Source organism: Phyllobates terribilis, unplaced genomic scaffold (assembly GCF_046119375.1).
Source record: "Phyllobates terribilis strain yellow unplaced genomic scaffold, ASM4611937v1 Scaffold_4__5_contigs__length_816908805, whole genome shotgun sequence".
NCBI lineage: Eukaryota > Metazoa > Chordata > Amphibia > Anura > Dendrobatidae > Phyllobates > Phyllobates terribilis.
The window spans coordinates 326,746,760-326,769,758 of NW_027362764.1; the positions used below are offsets into that span (position 1 = coordinate 326,746,760).

Consider the following 22,999-nt stretch of genomic DNA (forward strand, 5'->3'; position numbering starts at 1 on the left):
CCGGTTTTCTCTTCCCGGGTTGGTATAAACTTTAATTTTCCTCCCCAAGCTTTTACTCAGACATCATATGGACCTTGCCATTTGCCAAGAGCTAACTTTCGGCGGTGGGCACCTGATCCTCTTGCTTAAAAGGACCTAACTATGGCCTATTATATGCTCTGATTGGCTGTGTGACAGAGCAGGCAGATATAGCAGGCCGGTGAACACTCCAACAAACTTTATTTGGACTGAGAGAATAGAACACCAAACATAGATATGATTCTTTAGAGTCTGCAATGTGGCCCCACAAAAAGAACAAATCCGGGGGCGCCACCTGGTCATCCGACACCAAGGAAAACGCAACAACAGCCTTTAGACTAAGTCCTCAAATCCAGCAGAGTGACAATACATCACAATCCCACATGGCAACTGATCTCCATTCTCCAATAGTCCAACTGATCTCCAATAGTCCATACAAGTGCACAGCAGTAGATTAACTAACCAACCAAAGAAATGTGCCTTCGTGTTCTCCTTCTCTTGGGATCAGCCCCTGGCTGGTGTAAGGCAGCGCTAGTAATCATAATGGGGGATACTCGCTGCACTGGGTCAATTAAGCACACGTGCAATGTCCTTCCGGTATTTTCTAAATACAGCAGTTTATTATGGCACTTCATAAAAAGCTGTTCACACACATAATGTCCATCTTAGTTTGTCACCGGCATGTTTACACACTTAACATCTGGGAGTCTCTCAAATAGCAGACAGGCCCAATAGGCCCAGGTCACAGCCTTCAGCAAGGTAATACTATAGCAATGTCCATAACACAGTCCATGTAACAAAGTGTATTACCTTTGCCGGGTTTAGTTGCTGCAGTCCATTTAATCCGCCACCACTGTGGCTTTGTGGCTTCCCAGGTAGGGGTCTCTAGCCGTCGTCCCGTCTAAGGCTACTGGAATGTTCTGTTCCGAGTATGCTCAGGCGAGCTCCGAGCATTTACAGCTGCTCAGTGATATGTTTGGATCGCTCCCTTGTGCGTGATTTGCAACTGTTTGACAGTTTTATTACATGTGAGGAATGTGTAAGAAATAGACATTCCTCACATGTAAAAAAGCTGTCAAACAGTCGCAAATCATGCACACAGGAGTGATTCAAACATATCACCGAGCAGCTGTAAATACTCTGAGCTCGGCCCGAGAATACTCGGCGAAAGGGTTAACAGAACATACTCGCTCAACACTACTGATTACATTATGGTCATGAAAACAGACTGGGCTCGACTCTGTGCTGCCTTGACATCCAGAAGGTGTTCCTTTACTATAGGTACAACTGCAGCAATCCGGTCCTGCATACTCGCCACAAGCTCTATTACATTTTTATGGAGTGTAGGCTCTTGTTCACAAATCTCTTTGGCTACATCTTGCAGGCCAAGAAGAGGTCTACCATATAATAGCTCAAAGGGTGAGAATCCCGTTGAAGTCTGCAGTACCTCGCGGACAGCAAACATTAAATAGGGCAGTAACATGTCCCAATCCCTCCCATCATTGGAGAACACTTTCTTAGCATAGATTTAAGGATTTGGCTAAATCTTTCAACTAACCAATCGGAATGGGGATGGTACACCAATGTGCAAAACTGTTTTATTTTAAGCAGCTTGCACAGTTCCTTTATCACTTTGGACATAAAAGGAGTCCCCTGATCCGTAAGGCTCTCCTCAGGTAGCCCAAGGAGACAGAACATGGAAAACAGCTTCCAGGCGATAAGTTTAGGGGAGGTGTGGTGTAGCGGAATTTTCTCCGGGAAACAAGTAGAGTAGTCTACTACCACTAAGATGTGTTGCTGGCCATGGGCTCATTTTACTATGGGCCCCAACAGATCCATAGCAATCTGTTCAAAAGGTACCTCTATAATAGGCAGAGGAACCAATGGACTATGGAAGCTTGCGGTGGGTGTGGTCAACTGCCATTCCAGGCAAGACTCACAATACCTCTGCACCTCGGTATAAATCCAGGGCCAAAAGAATCGCTGCAGAATCCGCTCGTGTCTTTTTACCCCCTAGGTGAACAGGTTGCTGCGCCAGGCTGCTCTTCTACCTTATTATCATCCGTTCCCGCGCCCGGGTCAGTGTGGGATTCTGAAGCTAAGCTATTCTAAAAGTACCCTAGGATACTTCCAGCTCCAGAACTAATGTAGTCTCCTCTACCTCTCATGCCAATACCTCTAAAAGAAATCTATCAAGTTTACACTCTTTCCCTATGAGGGTGACCCCTACAGCAGGTATTCTTGACCTAGAATCTTTGGTTTCTGCACGCGAATAGACATTTACCTTTGGAGGGCGAATTTTACTCTCCCACAGGGACCAGAACAGGGGCAGTTGACAGCCACATGTCCTGGCCCTTGGTACTGCCAACACATGATAGCGGCGGCACCGCTTGTTCGAAACAAATTTAGGTGAAACTGGTCCCCTGCCACGCTCACTCCTGAGTACTCCCTCAATATTGGCTCGGTTCTGACTGTACCCAGAAGAGGGACGTGATCCTTTCCCAGGCTTCTGGGATTGCAGCGGTCGGTGTGATACTCCAAGTGGGGCAGAGTCCTGTACAAAGTCCAGGGTGGCTGTATAATGCTCGATCAGGCTAACCATCTGGTCTAGGTTACCTGGGTCCCCTTGCCACACCCAAACGCTATGTGGCTGCTGGCAGAGTTCGCACCAACCAGTCAACTAATACCCTATCTACCAGTCGGATTGAGCGCAAGGTCTCGGGCAGGAGCCACTTTTTAACTAATTGAAACAAGTAATAAGCCTGAGACCTAGCCGGTCAGGTCTCCAGAACAGACCACTGGTACACACGTTGTGTCCGTACATAAGTATTAACCCCCAGTCGGGCAAGGATTTCACTTTCGAGTTTCCCATAATTCTGGGCATCCTCCCGACTGAGATCAAGGTAGGCCTTATGGGCATCTCCCATCTGGAACGGGACCACTACTTCAGACCACTGGGAAACTGAAAAGCTCTACCGCGCTTTCAAACACGGTGAGGAAAGCCTCCATGTCGTCCTCAGGACTCCTCCTCTTCCTCAGCACCGATCTGACTTTTGTCCCAGGCCTCAGAACAGATCGGGTTCGGCGGTGGGGGCGTCTCTTGTACGGCCGCAATTTGTTGCAGAATCAGGTCGATAGTCTTCTGCTGCTGCTGGTACAGCAGTTGTTGCTGCTGATTGTGCTGCTGTTGCTGCATTCTCCATCAAATGTAATGCAGTGGTGTTCACAAAGTGCAGTAAATAGGCAGTGACCCAAGTTAGTCCAATAAAAGTCTTTATTTTGGCAACTCACAACAAAAGGAAAACGTAATCCTCAGGATCGCAGCCGGATCGTCCAAACAATCTTTAATACTCAGTTGTTGTGCAAAACCATATCTTTCGTGGGTGCGTCAGTGGCTCTGGCAAGTATTCAGTCTTTACACAGACCTAAGCTAAAGAGAGCTCCTGCGCTTAGTTTGCAAACCAAGAACTGACACACCCAAACCTTTGCTGCAGGCTTAAATGAAAACTGTGGCCATGGGCCACTTGTAAGACCCAGACTGGAGGAAGAGATCCATCCTACTATGGATCCTATAATCTCTCCAAAAATAAAAGCCCATGCCAGGTTTTCTTAAATATGACTTGGTGAAACAGCTTGACCATGTCCACACTTACTTTTATTTTGCACTTAAACCACAGCTGTGGCTGTGATTACAATGCACTTCAATGGGTCCAATTTGTTTCTATGTGCATCCTGGGGGACATAATAACGGCCATCGCATATTATGATTCCCTCACTGTCTCAAAAATAAAATAAAAATTGTATACAGTGGGGAAAAAAAGTATTTTGTTAGCCACCAATTATGTAAGTTCTCCCACTTAAAAAGATGAGAGGTGCCTGTAATTGACATCTTAGGTAGACCTCAACTATGAGAGACAAAATGAGAAATCATATCCTGAAAGACGTAGTTACTTACCGGTAACGGGATTTCTCGGAACCCATGACGGCACCACGGAGAGAGGGGATCCGCCCTTCAAGGACAGGAAACCTACAGATAAAAAGGGCGGCACCTCTCTCCCGCATCAGTTGGTTTACAGAGCACCGAGAGGACCGCCAGGTTAGTAACACAAATTTTTACATTTCTATATTATAATATATATATATATATATATATATATATATATATATATATATATATATATATATATATATATATATATATATATATACACACACACACACACAGTACAGACCAAAAGTTTGGACACACCTTCTCATTTAAAGATTTTTCTGTATTTTCATGACTATGAAAATTGTAGTACATTCACACTGAAGGCATCAAAACTATGAATTAACACATGTGGAATTATATACTTAACAAAAAAGTGTGAAACAACTGAAAATATGTCTTATATTGTAGGTTCTTCAAAGTAGCCACCTTTTGCTTTGATGACAGCTTTACACACTCTTGGCATTCTCTTGATGAGCTTCAAGAGCTAATCACCGGAAATGGTCTACCAACAATCTTGAAGGAGTTCCCAGACATGCTTAACACTTGTTGGCCCTTTTGCCTTCACTCTGCGGTCCAACTCACCCCAAACCATCTCGATTGGGTTCAGGTCTGGTGACTGTGGAGGCCAGGTCATCTGGCGTAGCACCCCATCACTCTCCTTCTTGGTCAAATAGCCCTTACACAGCCTGGAGGTGTGTTTGGGGTCATTGTCCTGTTCAAAAATAAATGATGGTCCAACTAAACGCAAACCGGATGGAATAGCATGCCGCTGCAAGATGTTGTGGTAGCCATGCTGGTTCAGTATGCCTTCAATTTTGAATAAATGCCCAACAGTGACACCAGCAAAGCACCCCCACACCATCACACCTCCTCCTCCATGCTTCACGGTGGGAACCAGGCATGTAGAGTCCATCCGTTCACCTTCTCTGTGTCGCACAAAGACACGGTGGTTGGAACTAAAGATCTCAAATTTGAACTCCTCAGACCAAAGCACAGATTTCCACTGGTCTAATGTCCATTCCTTGTGTTCTTTAGCCCAAACAAGTCTCTTCTGTGTGTTGCCTGTCCTTAGCAGTGGTTTCCCAGCAGCTATTTTACCATGAAGGCCTGCTGCACAAAGTCTCCTCTTAGCAGTTGTTGTAGAGATGTGTCTGCTGCTAGAACTCTGTGTGGCATTGACCTGGTCTCTAATCTGAGCTGCTGTTAACCTGCGATTTCTGAGGCTGGTGACTCGGATAAACTTATCCTCAGAAGCAGAGGTGACTCTTGGTCTTCCTTTCCTGGGGCGATCCTCATGTGAGCCAGTTTTTTTGTAGCGCTTGATGGTTTTTGCAACTGCACTTGGGGACACATTCAAAGTTTGCCCAATTTTTCGGACTGACTGACCTTCATTTTGTTTTTCTTTACTTAGCTGCTTTTTTCTTGCCATAATACAAATTCTAACATTTTATTCAGTAGGACTATCAGCTGTGTATCCACCTGACTTCTGCACAAACACAACTGATGGTCCCAACCCCATTTATAAGGCAAGAAATCCCACTTATTAAACCTGACAGGGCACACCTGTGAAGTGAAAACCATTTCCGGTGACTACCTCTTGAAGCTCATCAAGAGAATGCCAAGAGTGTGCAAAGCAGTCATCAAAGCAACAGGTGGCTACTTTGAAGAACCTAGAATATAAGACATATTTTCAGTTGTTTCACACTTTTTTGTTAAGTATATAATTCCACATGTGTTAATTCATAGTTTTGATGCCTTCAGTGTGAATGTACTACAATTTTCATAGTCATGAAAATACAGAAAAATCTTTAAATGAGAAGGTGTGTCCAAACTTTTGGTCTGTACTGTATATATATATATATATATATATATATATATATATATATATATATATATATATATTTTTTATTTTTTTTGTTTGTTTGTTTTTAAAAAGGAGCTTGCCAGACACACCCTGTGACTAAACAAAGGCAACAAACAAATGTGCGCAACCATGTGTGAAGGGAGGGAATTTACGGGTGCCGTCATGGGTTCCGGGAAATCCCGTTACCGGTAAGTAACTATGTCTTTCTCTTTCCCCATGACGGCACCACGGAGAGATTGCAGAGAAGTCAAGATTAGGGAGGGATCACCGCTTCCAGAACCCTTCTGCCAAAGGTAAGGTCTGAAGACGAGGTTAGATCTAGCCGGTAGTGTTTAAAGAATGTTTAAGGAGAAGACCAGGTTGCCGCTCTACATATCTGTTCGATAGAAGCCCCAGCCTTCTCCGCCCAGGAGGCTGCCACTGCCCTAGTTGAGTGAGCCTTTAGGCCTGCAGGTGCGGTTTCCCCGCTTGAGGAGTAAGCCAGGGAGATGGCGTCCCTTATCCATCTTGCCAGGGTGCTCTTGGAAGCCTTCCGTCCCTTCCGAGATCCCTGGAAGCACACAAAGAGAGACCTATCCTTCCTACACTCTCGTGTGGCCTCTAAGTATTGTATAATGCATCTCCTGACGTCTAAGGTTTGAAGGGCGTCTTCCCCCTTATTTTTTGGGTCTGAACAAAAAGGAAGGGAGGGAGATCTCCTGTGACCTGTGGAAAAGGGAACCCACCTTAGGAAGGTACGCTGGGTCAGTCCTAAGTGTCACCCTATCTTCTAGTATTTGCGTGAAGGGGGGCCCTGCTGATAAGGCTTGTATGTCACGAATCTGACGTGCCGATGTGAGGGCTACTAGAAGGGACGTCTTAAGGGACAGGATTTTAAGAGACACGTCCCCTAGAGATTCAAAGGGACACCTGGTCAGAGCTGAAAGCACGAGATTTAAATCCCAAGGAGGAGCATTCCAGGAGGGGATGGGCCTGGACCTATGGGAAGCCCTGATGAACCTGGAGAGCCATCTATCCCCTGCCAGGTCACAGTTATATAGAGCTCCCAGCGCCGCCACCTGAACCTTCAGAGTGCTTGGGCCAACCCCTGCTCCAACCCCTTTTGAAGAAACTCCAAGATGGCAGAAATGGGGGCCTCCCACACTACTTCCGACCCCGTGAAAGAAAGAAATCTTCTCCAGGTTCTACCGTAGAGTTTGGTAGTTACGGGTTTCCTACTCTGCAGTAAGGTGGAGATTAAATTGGGGGAGAACCCTCTATCCCTCAAGAGCGCCCTCTCAAACTCCAAGCTGTCAGGTGCAGGTTTGCTACCTGTGGGTGAAGGACTGGTCCCTGGGACAGCAGATCCAGAACTTCCGGAAGGACCCAGGGGTCGGAGGTGGACATCATCTTTAGCCAGGAAAACCAAGGCCTCCTTGGCGAGAAGGGGGCGATCAGGATCATGTTTGCCTCGTCTTCCCTGATCTTCCTCAGAACTGCCGGAATGAGAGCAATCGGAGGAAAGGCATACGCTAGCTGGTGGTTCCATGGGATCGAGAAGGCATCTAGCGCCGCTGGGTTCCCCCTGGGGTCGATTGAGCAGAACGTGTCCACTTTCTTGTTTTGCCAGTTGGCTAATAGGTCTATGGAGGGGTGCCCCCAAACGCTCATGATTTTGTCGAACACTAGCTGGTTCAGTTCCCACTCGCCCTGTCTCAGCTGGGTCCTGCTCAGGAAGTCTGCCGTTACATTCTCTGTCCCTTTTATGTGGAGTGCCGATAGGGATTCTAGATTGTTCTCTGCTACCCGGAGGATGGAACCTGACACCCTTAGAAGAGAATGGGACCGGGTACCCCCCTGGTGATTTAGGTATGCCACCACCCTGTTGTCTGAAAACACTCATGTGGTGCCCTCTTAGTGTGTCTAGAAATTCTAAGAGGCCATACTTCACCGCCAGGAGTTCCTTCATGTTGGAGGATACCCCTTCCAGATCCTTCGACCAGACCCCCTGAGCCACTTGGTCGTTAAGATGAGCCCCCCACCCCCTGGGGCTTGCATCCGTCGTTAATATCTGAGATACTGGAATTGTCCATGGGACGCCTCTGCCTAGATTGTCCCCCTCTGTCCACCATGTCAGGGAAAGCAAAGTTTTTGATAAGGTCAGCCGACCTTCTAAGTGACCTCTTAGTGACCTTTCCACCCCCAAGATTTCCCATTGTAAGCCCCTGGTGTGTAACTGAGCCCAGCGGACCCCCAGGATGCAGACAGTCATGGAGCCTAGGAGGGACATTGCTCCCCTCAGCGTCATATCGGGATGGTTCTTCACGTAGGACACTCGGGCCATCATGCTTTGGATTTTGTCTGCCGGAAGACGACATTCCTGACTCCTTGAATCTAACAGGATACCCAAGTACTCTTGCACTTGAACTGGTTCCAGCCTGGATTTTTTCAGATTCAGCAGCCAGCCTAAACTCGTCAAAGGACCCATGACTTATGCTAGATGGTCCTTGCAATGGCTGAACGAGTTTCCTATGATAAGTAGATTGTCCAGGTACGGGACTATTATATTAGGATGTTCCTCTCCCTCAGATGGGCCATAACCTCTGCTACCACCTTTGTGAAGACTCTTGGGGCTATTGCTAACCCGAAGGGGAGAGCCGTATATTGGTAGTGCCTTATTGTGCCCCTTATCGGTATCGCTACCCTCAGGAATTTTTGGCAGTCTCTGTGTATAGGGACATGATAGTATGCGTCCTTCAGATCCAGGACAGCCATAAAACAGGCTGGGAACAATAATTTCACAGATGTTTTTATTGATTCCATCTTGAACGAATGAACTTTCAGAACTCTGTTCAATTTCTTTAGATTTACAATAGTCCTGAATGTTCCATACGGTTTCTTCCTGAGGAATAGAGGGGAGTAGAACCCATCGCATACCTCCTGAGCTGGGACTTCCCGAAGGACTGCCTTGTCCACTAGGCCTAGAACCTCTTGTTCTAGAGCCAACTGCTCTACCCCTGAAGACCTCACGGGGGTTACTATGAAATTTGGATGGGGAGTGGAGAGGAACTGGAATCTTAGTCCCGATTATATCAGGTCTAAAATCCAGCGCACATTTGATATTTTTTCCCAGGCTGGGAGGAAATGGAGAAGCCTCCCCTCCACCTGGGGCTGCCTTTCATTGGTCAGGTTTCCTATTGTCACCAGGGGGCCTGTTAGACATAAAGCCCTTGGCTTTTCTCTGCCTCTTGTCCTCCCACCTGTCCTGGTCTTTGGGGGTTCTCCTTCGCATGTATTTCCTACTCCGAAAAGATCTCCTAAAAGAAGTACCGGAGAGGACCAGGAAGCGTTTTTTGTTATCCCCGGCCTTGTCCAGGATATCATCCAGAGTGGACCCGAATAAGAATTCGCCCTCACACGGGATGGGGCACAGCCTAGACTTCGTTTGCAGGTCGCCTGGCCAGCATTTGAGCCAGAGGGCCCGCCTAGCTGCGTTTGAAAAACTCCCAGCCCTAGCTGCCAGCCTGACAGTCGGCTGAGGCGTCAGCCAGAAAAGCCGCTGCGCCCTTTATTACTGGGATGGAGTCTATTATATCATGCCTTGAGGCTTTATCCTTCAACTGCGCTTCTAGTTGGTCTAGTCAGACCAACAAAGATCTGGCCGTGCATGTGGCTGCTACCGCGGGTTTTAACCCCCCCCCTGCCACCTCCCAAGCTCCTTTCAAAAAGGAGTCAGCTTTCTTATCCATAGGGTCTTTCAGCACCCCCATGTCCTCAAATGGCAGGGAAAACTTTCTAGAGGCCTTGGCTATCGCGAAATCAAGTTTAGGCGCCTTCACCCAGAAGGAGCACACAGGGTCCTCAAAGGGGTATTTTCTTTTGGGTGCCAACAACCCTTTCCTCTCTGGTTTTCTCCATTCCCTCTTAATTAGAGAATGTACTTGGTCATTAAGAGGTCAGGATCTCTTTTTCTTCTGTCCTAGGCCACTAAACATTACGTCCTGGATAGACTTTTTAGGGTGAGGATCCACGAACCCCATAGTAGACCTAACTGCCTTAATCAAGTTATCGGTTCCATCTATAGGGAAACAACTATGACCCCTGTCCCCTGAAGATGATGAATCGGATGAATCGGAGACTACTCCCTCCTCGTCTGAACCACTGGACTCCGGTACCGGGGATAGGTGTCTAGTTTTTCCTAGTCTCCCCCCCCTTCTGCAGGGACTTAAAAGGTGTCCTCCACCTGAGATTTAATCAGGGATCTGAGTTCGGTGGCAAACTTAGCGGTTTCCTCACAGATAGTTTGCTTGACGCATGAATTGCACAGTCTTTTTGCCATGCAGTGGGCAGATCCGCCGCGCAAAGCGCGCAGGCCCTGTGCTTGGATTTGCCCGTACTCTTTCCCTGAGAAGAAAATAGAGGGGGTCTCCAGTTGCAAATGAGCTTTCACGAAGATCACTTACCGACCAGTAGTAAGAGGGAATATCGGATTTGAAGAGGAACCCGATCCAGTAGCTGGGCCCTTCCTCGAGGCTGACGCCGCGCTGGAGTCCTTGCCACGTTGTTAAGACCTCCCAGAACGCTCGCTTCCTCCATCACCTTGCCGTGAAGGGCCGCTGGAGGATCCTTTTACACGCTTCCTCTGAGGCGATGGTGAGTGGGGGTGCACCTCCTGAGGCTCCAGGTCGCTCATAGCTGTAGAGTGGCAGAGAATGTCAGGAAATGCTCCCCTGTGCTTCCCTGGCCATTTAAACTCTATAGGGGTCCGCCCCCCCCTTTGGCCTGGCACCTGCGCGATCAGGTGTATCCCCCCCTCTAGGCCACCGCTGTATACCATTAGGGAGGTGAGCGCTCCCCCCCCGTGCGGTCAGTTTCCTGCGCGCACTTGAACGCGCCGCTCCCAGAGGGACCCGCGGCCGCGCCCAGACGCTCCGACTTCTCCAGGCAGTCGTCCGGCGCGCGCTTCGCGAAGCCCAGGCAAGCCTCCGACCCGGGCCCCGGGGCTTCAGGCCTACTCACTAACCCGAGCCCCGGAAGCCCCGCCATACTCACCACCTGGGCCTCGACGCCACTGGAGACCGCAGTGAACCAGCTTCTTGCTGTGTCGCGTCTCCCTGCCACCCTAGAGGCCCGCTGACCCCAGCAGTGGCACTGCAGGACACCACACCAGCTGAGGCTAGGAACTCCCGCTGCCTGAACCGGACTGGCCGGGCCTGGTAAGTCTCATTTTTCTTTCTTAATTCCTTTCCAGGAACTTTCATCCGTAGGTCCCTGTCAAGGACAGGAAACCAACTGATGCGGGAGAGAGGTGCCGCCCTTTTTATCTGTAGGTTTCCTGTCCTTGAAGGGCGGATCCCCTCTCTCCATGGTGCCGTCATGGGGAAAGAGAAAATCATATTGCTTGATTTAGAAATATTTTTTTTTAAAATTTTGTTAGAAAAGTATTTGGTCAATTACAAAAGTTCATCTCAATACTTTGTTAGATATGCTTTGTTGGCAATGACAGAGGTCAAACATTTTCTGTAAGTCTTCACAAGGTTGGTACACACTGTTGCTGGTATGTTGGTCCATTCCTCCATTCAGATCTCCTCTAGAGCAGTGATGTTTTGTGGTTGTTGCTGAGCAACACGGACTTTCAACTCCCTCCAAAGGGTTTCCATGGGGTTTAGATCTAGAGACTGGCTAGGCCACTCCAGGACATTGAAATGCTTCTTACAAAGCCACCCCTAAATTGTCCTGGCTGTTTGCTTGGGATCATTGTCATGCTGAAAGACCCAGCCATGTTTCATCTTCAATGCCCTTGCTGATGGAAGGAGGTTTGCACTCAAAATCTCACGATACATGGCCCCATTCATTCTTTCATGTACACGGATCAGTCGTCCTGGTCCCTTGGCAGAGAAACAGCCCCAAAGCATGATGTTGCCACCCCCATGCTTCACAGTAGGTATGGTGTTCTTTAGATGCAACTCAGCATTCTTTCTCCTCCAAACACGCAGAGTTGTGTTTCTACCAAACAGTTCTACTTTGGTTTCATCTGACCATATGACATTCTCCCAATACTCTTCTCGTTCATCCAAATGCTCTCTAGCAAACTTCAGACGGGCCCGGACATGTAATAGCTTAAGAAGGGGGACACGTCTGGCACTGCAGGATATGAGTCCCTAGCGGCGTAGTGTGTTACTGATGGTAGCCTGTGTAAAGTTGGTCCCAGCTCTCTGCAGGTCATTCACTAGGTCCCCCCGTGTGGTTCTGGGATTTTTGCTCACCGTTCTTGAGATCATTTTGACCCCACGAGGTGAGATCTTGTGTGGAGCCCCAGATCGAGGGAGATTATCAGTGGTCTTGTATGTCTTCCATTTTCTAATTATTGCTCCCACAGTTGATTTCTCCACACCAATCTGCTTGCCTATTGCAGATTCAGTCTTCCCACCCTGGTGCAGGACTACAATTTTGTTTCTGGTGTCTTTCGACAGCCCTTTTGTCTTCACCATAGTGGAGTTTGGAGTGTGACTGCTTGAGGTTGTAGACAGGTGTCTTTTATACTCAAACAAATGCCAGTACTACAGGTAATGAGTGGAGGACAGAGAAGCCTCTTAAATAAGAAGTTACAGGTCTGTGAGAGACAGAAATCTTGCTTGTTTGTAACTGATACAAATACTTATTTTCCACCAAAATTTGAAAAATTTCTCATTTTGTCTCTCATAGTTGAGGTCTACCTATGATGTGAATTACAGGTCTCTCATCTTTTTAAGTAGGAGAACTTGCACAATTGGTGGTTGACTAAATACTCTTTTCCCCCATTGTATATATTACAATTGTGCTCAAAAGTTTACATACCCCGGCAGAATTTTTGCTTGCTTGGCCTTTTTCTCCACTCATGGTTATTGGTTGGGTGAAGCCATTTATTGTCAAACTACTGTGTTTTCTCTTTTTAAATCTTAATGACAACCAAAAACATCCAAATAACCGTGAACAAAAGTTCACATACCCTAGTGATTTTGGCCTGGTAACATGCTCAGAATTTGACACAAATGGGTTTGAATGGCTACTCAAGGTAAGATCCTCACCTGTGACCTGTTTGCTTGTAATCAGTGTGTGTGCATAAAAGCTGAGTGAGTTTCTGGGATCCAGATAGACTCTTGCATCTTTCATTCAGCCACCGACATTTCTGGATTATGAGTCATGGGGAAAGCAAAAGAATTGTCAACGATAGAAAATCATTATAATTAGCGAAAGACTTTCTTTGCTATTCCAAGGCTATTATTATTAGTTGTACTCTTGATTTGCCTTGTTACTAACACTAATTATTTAAAATCATTGCTGTATATAAATTGAGTTATATCAATCCCTGAATGTTTCCACCTCGTGATCTCTGTGCGTTGCATCCCGACACCTGTGTTTACATATACACTGCTCAAAAAAATATGTGAACACTAAAATACCACATCCTAGATATTATTGAATGAAATATTCCCATTGCAAATCTTCATTCATTACATAGTGAAATGCATTGAGAACTATAAAACATAAAAATTATCAGTACATCAAAATTAATATCAGATGGAGGTCTGGATCTGGAATGATACTCAAAATCAAAGTGGAAAATCAAAGTACAGGCTAATCCAACTTCCATGGAAATGCCTCAAGACAAGGAAATGAGGCTCAGTAGAGTGTGTGACCTGGGTGCCTTCATGACTTCCCTACAATGCCTGGGCATGCTCCTGATGAGGTGGCGGATGTTCTTTTGAGAGATCTCCTCCCCGACCTGGATAAAAGCATCAATCAACTTCTGGACAGTCTGTGGTGAAACGTTGCGTTAGTGGATGAAACAAGACATGATGTATAAATGTGCTCGATTGGATTCAGTTCTGGGGAACGGGTGGGCCAGTCCATAGCATCAATGCCTTCATCATGAAGGAACTGCTGACACACTCGAGCCACATGAGACCTAGCATTGTCATTCATCATTAGGAGCCCAGGGCCCATTGTACCTGCATACAGTCTCACAATGGGTGCGGTGACCGGTAACTGGCTGTTGCAAAAGCCTATAGCGTGTCAGAAAGAGGCTCCATAGGCTTTGTACGTTGGATTCTGTGAACTACGTCGGACCGGCTTGGGTTAATAAATTGGTGAATGATGGAAAGTGGCTTTTTTATTTCTCAGTGTATTTGTGTGTATGTTTTCAGGTTTCCATTTGTGGACCTGCTTGAAATTTTTTTTGCTAATAAATAGGTGAACGATGGAAAGTGTGGCAGAGTGTTTACTTCAATAAAGTGTTTTTTTGTGTGTTTTTCCTTTATTTTTTTTACATGAGTTAGACACCTCTCCATTACTAGCACCAGGGCTTCATGTGTTTTTGACCACTTCACAATTTACATCAATCCCAAGCACCACTATTAACACGATTGCCAAAGCATAGGAATGAGCCAAGGCGAAACAACAGAATTGGAACATCTAATGTGATGATCCACTTCTGGGATTGCTGCGAGCTAGTATTTTTAGGCTGGGAAGCGCCCAATAACCTTGGCCTTTCCAGCCTGATAAGAGCTCTGCTTTAACTTTCATAGTTACAAAAAATAGGAGGGACCCCATGTTGTTCTTTTCATTTATTTATTTAATAGCTTTATAGAAAGCTGAATAATAAGCTCCATATAGGAAGCACTAAAAGGTGTAATTTTATAATATGCTGGTGGGTTGTGCACACTCTTGGCATTCTCTTGATGAGCTTCAAGAGGTAGTCACCGGAAATGGTTTTCACTTCACAGGTGTGCCCAGTCAGATTTAATAAGTGGGATCTCTTGCTTTATAAATGGGGTTGGGACCATCAGTTGTGTTGTGCACTAGTCTGGTGGATACACAGCTGATAGTCCTACTGAATAGACTGTTAGAATTTGTATTATGGCAAGAAAAAAGCAGCTAAGTAAAGAAAAACGAGTGGCCATCATTACTTTAAGAAATGAAGGTCAGTCAATGCAAAAAATTGGGAAAAATTTGAAAGTGTCCCCAAGTGCAGTTGCAAAAACCATCAAACGCTACAAAGAAACTGACATGAGGACCGCCCCAGGAAAGGAAGACCAAGAGTCACCTCTGCTTCTGAGGATAAGTTTATGCGAGTCACCAGCCTCAGAAATCGCAGGTTAACAGCAGCTCAGATTAGAGACCAGATCAATGCCACACAGAGTTCTAGCAGCAGACACATCTCTACAACAACTGTTAAGAGGAGACTTTGAGCAGCAGGCCTTCATGGTAAAATAGCTGCTAGGAAACCACTGCTAAGGACAGATAACAAGCAGAAGAGACTTGTTTGGGCTAAGGAACACAAGGAATGGACATCAGACCAGTGGAAATCTGTGCTTTGGTCTGAGGAGTCCAAATTTGAGATCTTTGGTTCCAAGCACCGTGTCTTTGTGAGACGCAGAAAAGGTGAACGGATAGACTCTACATGCCTGCTTCCCACCGTAAAGCATGGAGGAAGAGGTGTGATGGTGTGGGGGTGCTTTGCTGGTGACACTGTTGGGGATTTATTCAAAATTGAAGACATACTGAACCAGCATGGCTACCACAGCATCTTGCAGCGGCATGCTATTCCATCCGGTTTGCGCTTAGTTGGACCATCATTTATTTTTCAACAGGACAATGACCCCAAACACAAATCCAGGCTGTGTAAGGGCTATCTGACCAAGAAGGAGAGTGATGGGGTGCTACGCCAGATGACCTGGCCTCCACAGTCAGCACACCTGAACCCAATCGAGATGGTTTGGGGTGAGCTGGACCGCAGAGTGAAGGCAAAAGGGCCAACGAGTGCTAAGCATCTCTGGGAACTCCTTCAAGATTGTTGGTAGACCATTTCCGGTGACTACCTCTTGAAGCTCATCAAGAGAATGCCAAGAGTGTGCAAAGCAGTCATCAAAGCAAAAGGTGGCTACTTTGAAGAACCTAGAATATAAGACATATTTTCAGTTGTTTCACACTTTTTTGTTAAGCATATAATTCCACATGTGTTAATTCATAGTTTTGATGCCTTCAGTGTGAATATACAATTTTCATAGTCATGAAAATACAGAAAAATCTTTAAATGAGAACGTGTGGCCAAACTTTTGGTCTGTACTGTATATATCTGCTAAATATCCATCTATCTATAGCTATCTATATACCTATCTATATCTAATAGCATTCATTGCTGTCTAAAAATGCTTGAAAAACACAAGTAAAAAAAAAACACATGCAAAAACAGGTGTATTGCATGCTGTGTTTTTCCTGCCAAGAAATGGTGCAGAAATTTCTACATCCAAATACTCAACGTGCGCACATACCCTTAGAGTAATGTACTATGCCCGAATATTATACAACTGAAGGCTGAGATAATTTTACCCATACATAAATAAACTAAATTTGTATATCACATTTGCTCTTAGCAGGTACCAAATCAAATTTGGAAAGGGTGATGGCAGCTTACCATACAATTCATAGCAAAATGATTGTGCTGTGTTTGAAGCTCCAGAGCTTTGTTGTGGCCGATGCCTATGTCGGAGTAGCTTGTCAGAAATAGTCCTTTATTATGTGCAATCCAGTCAAACATCTAAAGAAAGCAAACATACAGTAATGTTACTAGGGCTAGCCAAATTCATTATATACCTTTGCAAACAACTACCCCACAAACTTGCGCAGTTGCTAGAACTAATTTGCAACCAGGCTAATGTGATAGAGGCTGATATCAGTTTAGAGCAAAGGAATCCAACATGATGAAATTCACTGCCTTTTTCTTCTCTCCCTCAACATTTGCCATCATGGGAGAGTGTGGAGGCCTAATGCACATGAAATGGTCACTCTTGTTAAAATATGTTTTGTCTGACATTCATCCAATGAACATGGCAACTTTAAAAGAGCTTATTAGGATTTTTCAAAAATTTGAGCAGTCAAAGGATTGTTATAAAAGAAGAGAAATAACTGTTATTTAACACTCCAATCCCTAACATCTCTGGTAGTCTTGCTCCAGTGGTCTCCTTTGGGGCCAGAAGTAATGACGTCCCAGTCATCTGTCACTTGATTGCTGAATTGGCTGCCTAGTCAGGTGACCAATGATTGAGATTGTATCACTTCCAGTCATTCTCTGCTATGGGAGGTCTGAGAACACAGTGCACTTTCTTGGCAGCATTTAAAAATCTCATACCAGTGAATAGAGCAAGCTGGCACATGTGTGGCCACATCTACTGTTATTGCATATTAAAAAAAAACAGTCAGAACAAAGGATCCCTGTTCAGCAGTTAAATAATGGTACCAGCTCTATAGACCACACCTATTAGCCATTGCAGACTAGTCCTAAACGTCTGTCATGAGTCAACCTCTTTAATAGCAGCGCTATTGTAGTTATGGGGGCCTAGAAGAGAAAAATTATCGAGAGAGGGCTTTATATGCATTTCCACGGTTAGTGGTGGAGGAGATTGTACCACAATATTTCCTTGCGATAAATTTGGGCATTTAAAGGAAATAGATTGATTTACCATTTCAGTGCAGTACAATTATGATTGTGATCAGAATCGTAATTTTAGTTTACTTTTTCTCATAACATGGTTTTAGCCCTGCCCCATCACAGATTGGTTCAGCAGTGGAGTAAGAAGTAGCAGATTTGTTAAATTAATTAGAAAATATATATATAAACAAGAGTCAAAAGAAGCGGGTATATTTATATATCATTAAAAGGCACATGTGTGCGTACCGATTGCAAGTGATAACCCGATTGCAGACACATATGGAAATGGACCATCGAATGAAATAGCCAACCCAAAAGGAAGAAAACTTCGAAAAAGGTCCAGTGTGAATAAAGCAAAATTTTTATTGACACAATAGTTGTGAAGGACAATACAGTTGGTAAGCAAGGGGATAAAATAAATTATTTGCTAGGGCTTTTCTTTTCTAAACTTCTTTTGAAACCTGTTAGAACAGCGCCGGCGCCACTGCACAAATTCATCTCCCCCTCTCTGCAGGGTCGCCGGCATTCACTTACCTGTCTGAACTCCTTCTGAGTCTGCTTCCTTCCAGGACCTGTGCACGGCACTCAGGTCTCTTGGCATAGTGCTCAGGGCGCATGCTACCTGCTCTTAAAGGACCTGTGCAAGCGCCTCTGAAACCACTCCCAGCCAATAGATGGGAGACTTCTGATATTGGGAGGTACCTTAGCAAATTCAGTCAGTTTCCTGCTACCAGGTTGTAAGGTCCCTATACCTGTGCTCTATCTGAACCTGAGCATGTCCGTCCTGCCTGCATCAGATCCTGCCTACCCTGCTGCACCCTGCTCCTGAGTTCATCCTTCCGCTACTAAGTCCTGAACCTGATCCATCTGGTCATTACCTATACCACTACTCTCCCCAGTCCAGTTTGAACTTGCACCTGTGATCAGGTACCTGAGGCCGTTTTGCGTTCCTGAGCGCTTTCTGTTCATTCCTGACAGATGCCTGTTATGTCTACCAGCTGCACGTTCCCTTGTGTTCCAGTTCCTTGCAGGTTCTGCTTCCCTGGACCCTTGGGAGTCAGCTGCCACGGCTCCAGGGTCTGTCCTGGAGTAGAACCTGGCATCCACCTGGGCACAGGTCTAACCACACCATCAGGAGCTCTACTGAAGGATCAGGTGTTTGCTTAGTTATGCCCCCTCCAGGCTCTCCCTGGACCGGGCACAGTGGTTCCACAACCACGTGTGTAACACCAAGACACTCTTTGGTTCAATTCATCGTCTTATGCTGGAATGCTGAACAGCCAGTTTATGCATCTCCCAAACTGTGTGCAGACAGTGTCAGGGGGAGCTTTGTCAATGGTAAGAAGCAATCAATGACTATGAACCAGCATAGCAACGTCAGCACTCTGAACATGGCCAGCAACTTTATGTTATTTGTCACCAGCTGACCTGCACATGTTTCTACAATAAGAAGCTATGTTACAATATGGCACTTTCTACTCGGCTACTGCTCATGTTTTATTGTGGATATTTAAAGGCAAATATATTGAAGAGTTATCTGCAGTATGCAATAAATTCCTTAGATTCAGTAGAAACTCACTTTGGTGCCTGCATTAGGAAATTTTCTAGCAAGTTCTTTCATTTTCCCAGGAAGAAAATACATAGGAGTATTTGAAATAAGTCTTACTCTGTGCCAAATAATAATGAACTTAGCAGTTAATGTATAATCAGTAATTGGGACATATAGTTAGTAAGAACCAGCAGCGGTGGCGTAGCTACCGGGGGGCAGTGAGTGCAGTTGCCCCAGTTCCCATGCCCTGAGGAATATGCCAGGAGTTACTGTACTTTAACTGTAACATGGCTGATGCGCAGCTATCGTCCATTATACAGTGTTGAGCCATCAAACAGTTTGGGGGCTACCAAGGGGGTCAGTATACTGTGTGGGAGCTACTATACAGTTTTGGGGCATCATATTGTGTAGAGGGGGCTGAACAGGGAGAAGTAATAAAAACACATTCAGCAGCAGCTAAGCATTGGGGTATCAGCACGATAAGGAGTTTGTGCAGGTTTGGAATAGATGCGGACGATGCTGGAAATGTGAAATCATGTGTGTCTTTGTCGTAATCAGTGCAGATGAGTCCGGGCTGGAAGAAGTTGTCACGTGTAATCTTGGCCAGATGGTAAACAACTCCACCAGACACAAACCAGGAATTGCAACTGTAAGGTAATTTGCATATTTACAGTGCATTCTGGGAATTATGAAGACTCGCTTGGAGTCTAAAGATCTTTCAGTGTAGCTGAATAGAGCGTATAAAACCGTAAATCGTAAATCCGATAAGTCTTTACAACAGTTCAACAATTCGTTTTGTTCAACATAGAGGAGATTACAAATAAGGTGAGACAAAATATGTGCTATATGTCTACAGACTTTTCAGAGGAAAAGACAAACTTTACGTGCCAGAAATGCAAGCTTGTGACTCTGTTGGAGGAAAAGGTGCAAAGTCTTCAGGAGAGAATAACTACATTGAGGATTTCCTTGACAGAGGAGAGGAATCTTTTCAGTGTTGTAAGAGAAGAACTTTTCAGTGTTCCTGCAGAAAATTAAAAAAAAAAGAAAAAGCAGGACAACTACGAAGATGCACATTAAAAATGAACACTCAAGTAAGCAATCAGAAGTCTCTTCAAGAGAGAAAAAGAAGCGCTGTAGTGAAGAAGAAAAGGAGAGTGGCGGTCGAAGAAGATTTCCTACTGAGAGGAACAGAAGTCACTTTCTGCTGACCGGACATCACCTCACGAGAAATGTTTTGTCTTCCAGGTGCCCAAATCAAAGATGTGTCTGATAGGGTATCAAGAATCTTCAGTAGGGATAAGAGAACTCAAACTGTAAAGTTTGTGGTTCGTACCAGACACCTAGTGTCAGGTACCGAACTCCAAACACAGATTTTTTCCTGGAAGTCTATTTTACTGTTTGGGTTCAGTGCCAAATAAAGTCGTTTGAAAGGCTGCAGCGCAGCCAATATACAAGCTTTTAGCCTGTGGGCATTTCCAAAGACATCACAGCTATGCCAAGTATTGGCATGGCTATAATAGGCCGGCGCAACATGTGACCCGACCTGTATAAACGCCGATTACAGGTGGCGCCGCCATCGGCTGACTAGTGTAAGGATTGTGTAAAATAAAGAAATTAAAAAAATGATGTGGGGTCCCCCTATTTTTGTAACCAGCCAAAGGAAAGCAGACAGCTGTGAGATGGTCTTTTTATGCTGTGAAAGGGACAATATCCATGGACCTTCCCAGCCTATTAATATCAGCCCCCAGCTGTCTGCTTTGCCTTTGCTGGTTGTTAAACAGGGAGGGAGCCAAAAGAAAATGAGGCGGGGTCCCCCTATTTTTAATAACCAGTTAAGGCAAAGCAGACAGCTGGGGGCTGATAATACTAGGCTGGGAAGGTCCATGGATATTGGCTATATACCACTCTAAACAATGCTGTTCATGCAGTCATTGTACTGTAACTATATAACAATTACAAATTGCCATAGGCAAATAAACTAAAGACTAAGTTTAACTTTTGTTAATTACTATTAAATTATTAGAGGAACATATTAAAACCAGCATGCAGTCAGCAGTGCAAAGTGACAGATATCTATTATATCTCTCCTTATATCGGTCTCCTATCTATCACTGTTTCATAGTCTGTCCAAATAGCATCACTCATATAAGAGTATCAGGACATACTTGATGTGCGGCCGCAACCTACACTTATCCTACATAGTTTTCATACATTGCTGACTGACACATTTAAAAGCACCTTAAAGCCTCCTTAACATGTTTCACCAGGTGTACTGGCGTCATCAGGGGATTGAGGCTATATAAGTGAGCACATGGATAGTTTGAACTTTCAACCCCTTACTGGCATGGGGTGCATTAGTTAGCCCCAGGCCATAACCCCTGGTTCAGCGTGGGCTCCGGCGCAGAGCCCGCACTGAACCGGGCACATGTCAGCTGATTCTTACAGCTGACATGTGCCCGCAACAGCCGCGGATGGAATCTCGATCCACCCGCGGCAGTCAACCAGTTAAATGCCACTGTCAATCTGTGACAACAGCATTTAACATTGCCGCGCCGGAAGTGCGGCATTAGCCCCGCCCATCGGTGACCCCGCCAAGTGATCACGGGTCACCAATGCGTTAGCATGACAACCCGCGGTCTGCAGCAGACCCCTGTGGTTGTTATGTCTCACTTGCTATGAGCGCCACCTAGTGGTCGGCGCTCAAAGCACATGCGCATTTCTGCTACACGGAGGCGATCTGCTCATCGCCTGTGTGCAACAGAGCCGATCAGACAACAAAAGCCTCTAGTCTCCTATGGAGACTATAGAAGCTTGCAGAAAGTGGAAAAAAATGTTTTTAAAAATATGAAAAAAATAAAAAAATATATAAAAGTTTAAATCATCCCCATTTCGCCCCATTCCAAATAAAAAAAACCAAAAAAAAAACCACATACACATATTTGGTATCGGCGTTTTCAGAATCGCCCGATCTATCAAAATAAAAAAATTAATCCGATCGGTAAATGGAGTAACGAGAAAAAAATTCTAAACGCCAGATTTAAGTTTTTTTTGGTCATGACAACATTGAAATAAAATGCAATAACGGCCGATCAAAATATCACATCTGCCCCAAAATAGTATCAATAAACACGTCAGCTCGACACGCAAAAAATAAGCCCTCACTTGGCCCCAGTTCCCAAAAAATGGAGAAGCTAAGGGTCTCGAAATATGGAGCCATCTTTTTTTATTTTTTGTAGCAAACTTTGGATTTTTTTTTCACCACTTAAATAAAAGAGAACCTATACATGTTTATTGTCTACGAACTTGTAATGACCTGGAAAATAATAATGGCAGGTCAGTTTTAGCATTCAGTGAATGTGGTAAAAAAACAACAACAACAACAAAAAAAAAAAAAAAAGTGGAATTGCATTTTTTTGGCAAGTTCACCGCACTTGGAATTTTTTCCCGTTTTCCAGTACACGACATGATAAAACCAGTAATGGTGTTTAAAAGTACAACTTGTCCCGCAAAAAATAAGCCCTCACATGGCCATATTGAATGAAAAAAAAAAGGATATGGCTCTGGGAAGAAGGGGAGCAAAAAAAGAAAATGCAAAAACGGAAAATGCTCCGGTCACGAAGGGGTTAAAGGTTTGGTTCTGATGGCACACTTGCAACTACCTATCACAAAGGTTTATACATTCAGCCAATAGATGGCAAAGATCAGTACATAGTACCAATTTCCCATTGGTACTTATAATTCACACTTATACTCCACTCTAGAGAACAATGTTGCATCCCATTGGCTCACTCCTGCTTGCCAATCATACACATTTATACATTCAGCCAATCACTGCTCTACATCAAAACAAAGTACCAATGGTGGCTTTTATCATATTCTTCCCCAGATGTCTTATCAGGTTTCATTGGTACTTCAGTGTGTACAAATCACAGCAAACCACATCTTAAGCCAATGGTTACAAAGGTCACCACAAGACACCAATGGGTGTAATAAAAAAAACCACTCTTCCTCAAAACCTCACTACATACTCTCCGGACAATCAACCCCCATAGTTAAAGAGTCCGTATGCAGTGCACGGCAAAAAAAAAAAAAAAACTAAATAAAAAATAATAAAGAAAAAAAAATAAA

General features: G+C 44.9%; 1 protein-coding gene across 7 annotated transcripts in view; it reads right to left on the bottom strand.

Annotated features, from left to right (window-relative positions):
- The window catches only part of LOC141265383 (triple functional domain protein-like), a 1,868,493-nt gene that overhangs the window by 1,567,011 nt on the left and 278,483 nt on the right, over positions 1 to 22,999 (bottom strand). For all 7 annotated transcript variants that reach the window (XM_073678400.1, XM_073678401.1, XM_073678399.1 and 4 more), the window contains one exon: positions 16,309 to 16,431. In XM_073678400.1, coding sequence (XP_073534501.1) covers positions 16,309 to 16,431 — 123 coding nt within the window. The remainder of the gene's footprint in view (positions 1 to 16,308; positions 16,432 to 22,999) is intronic.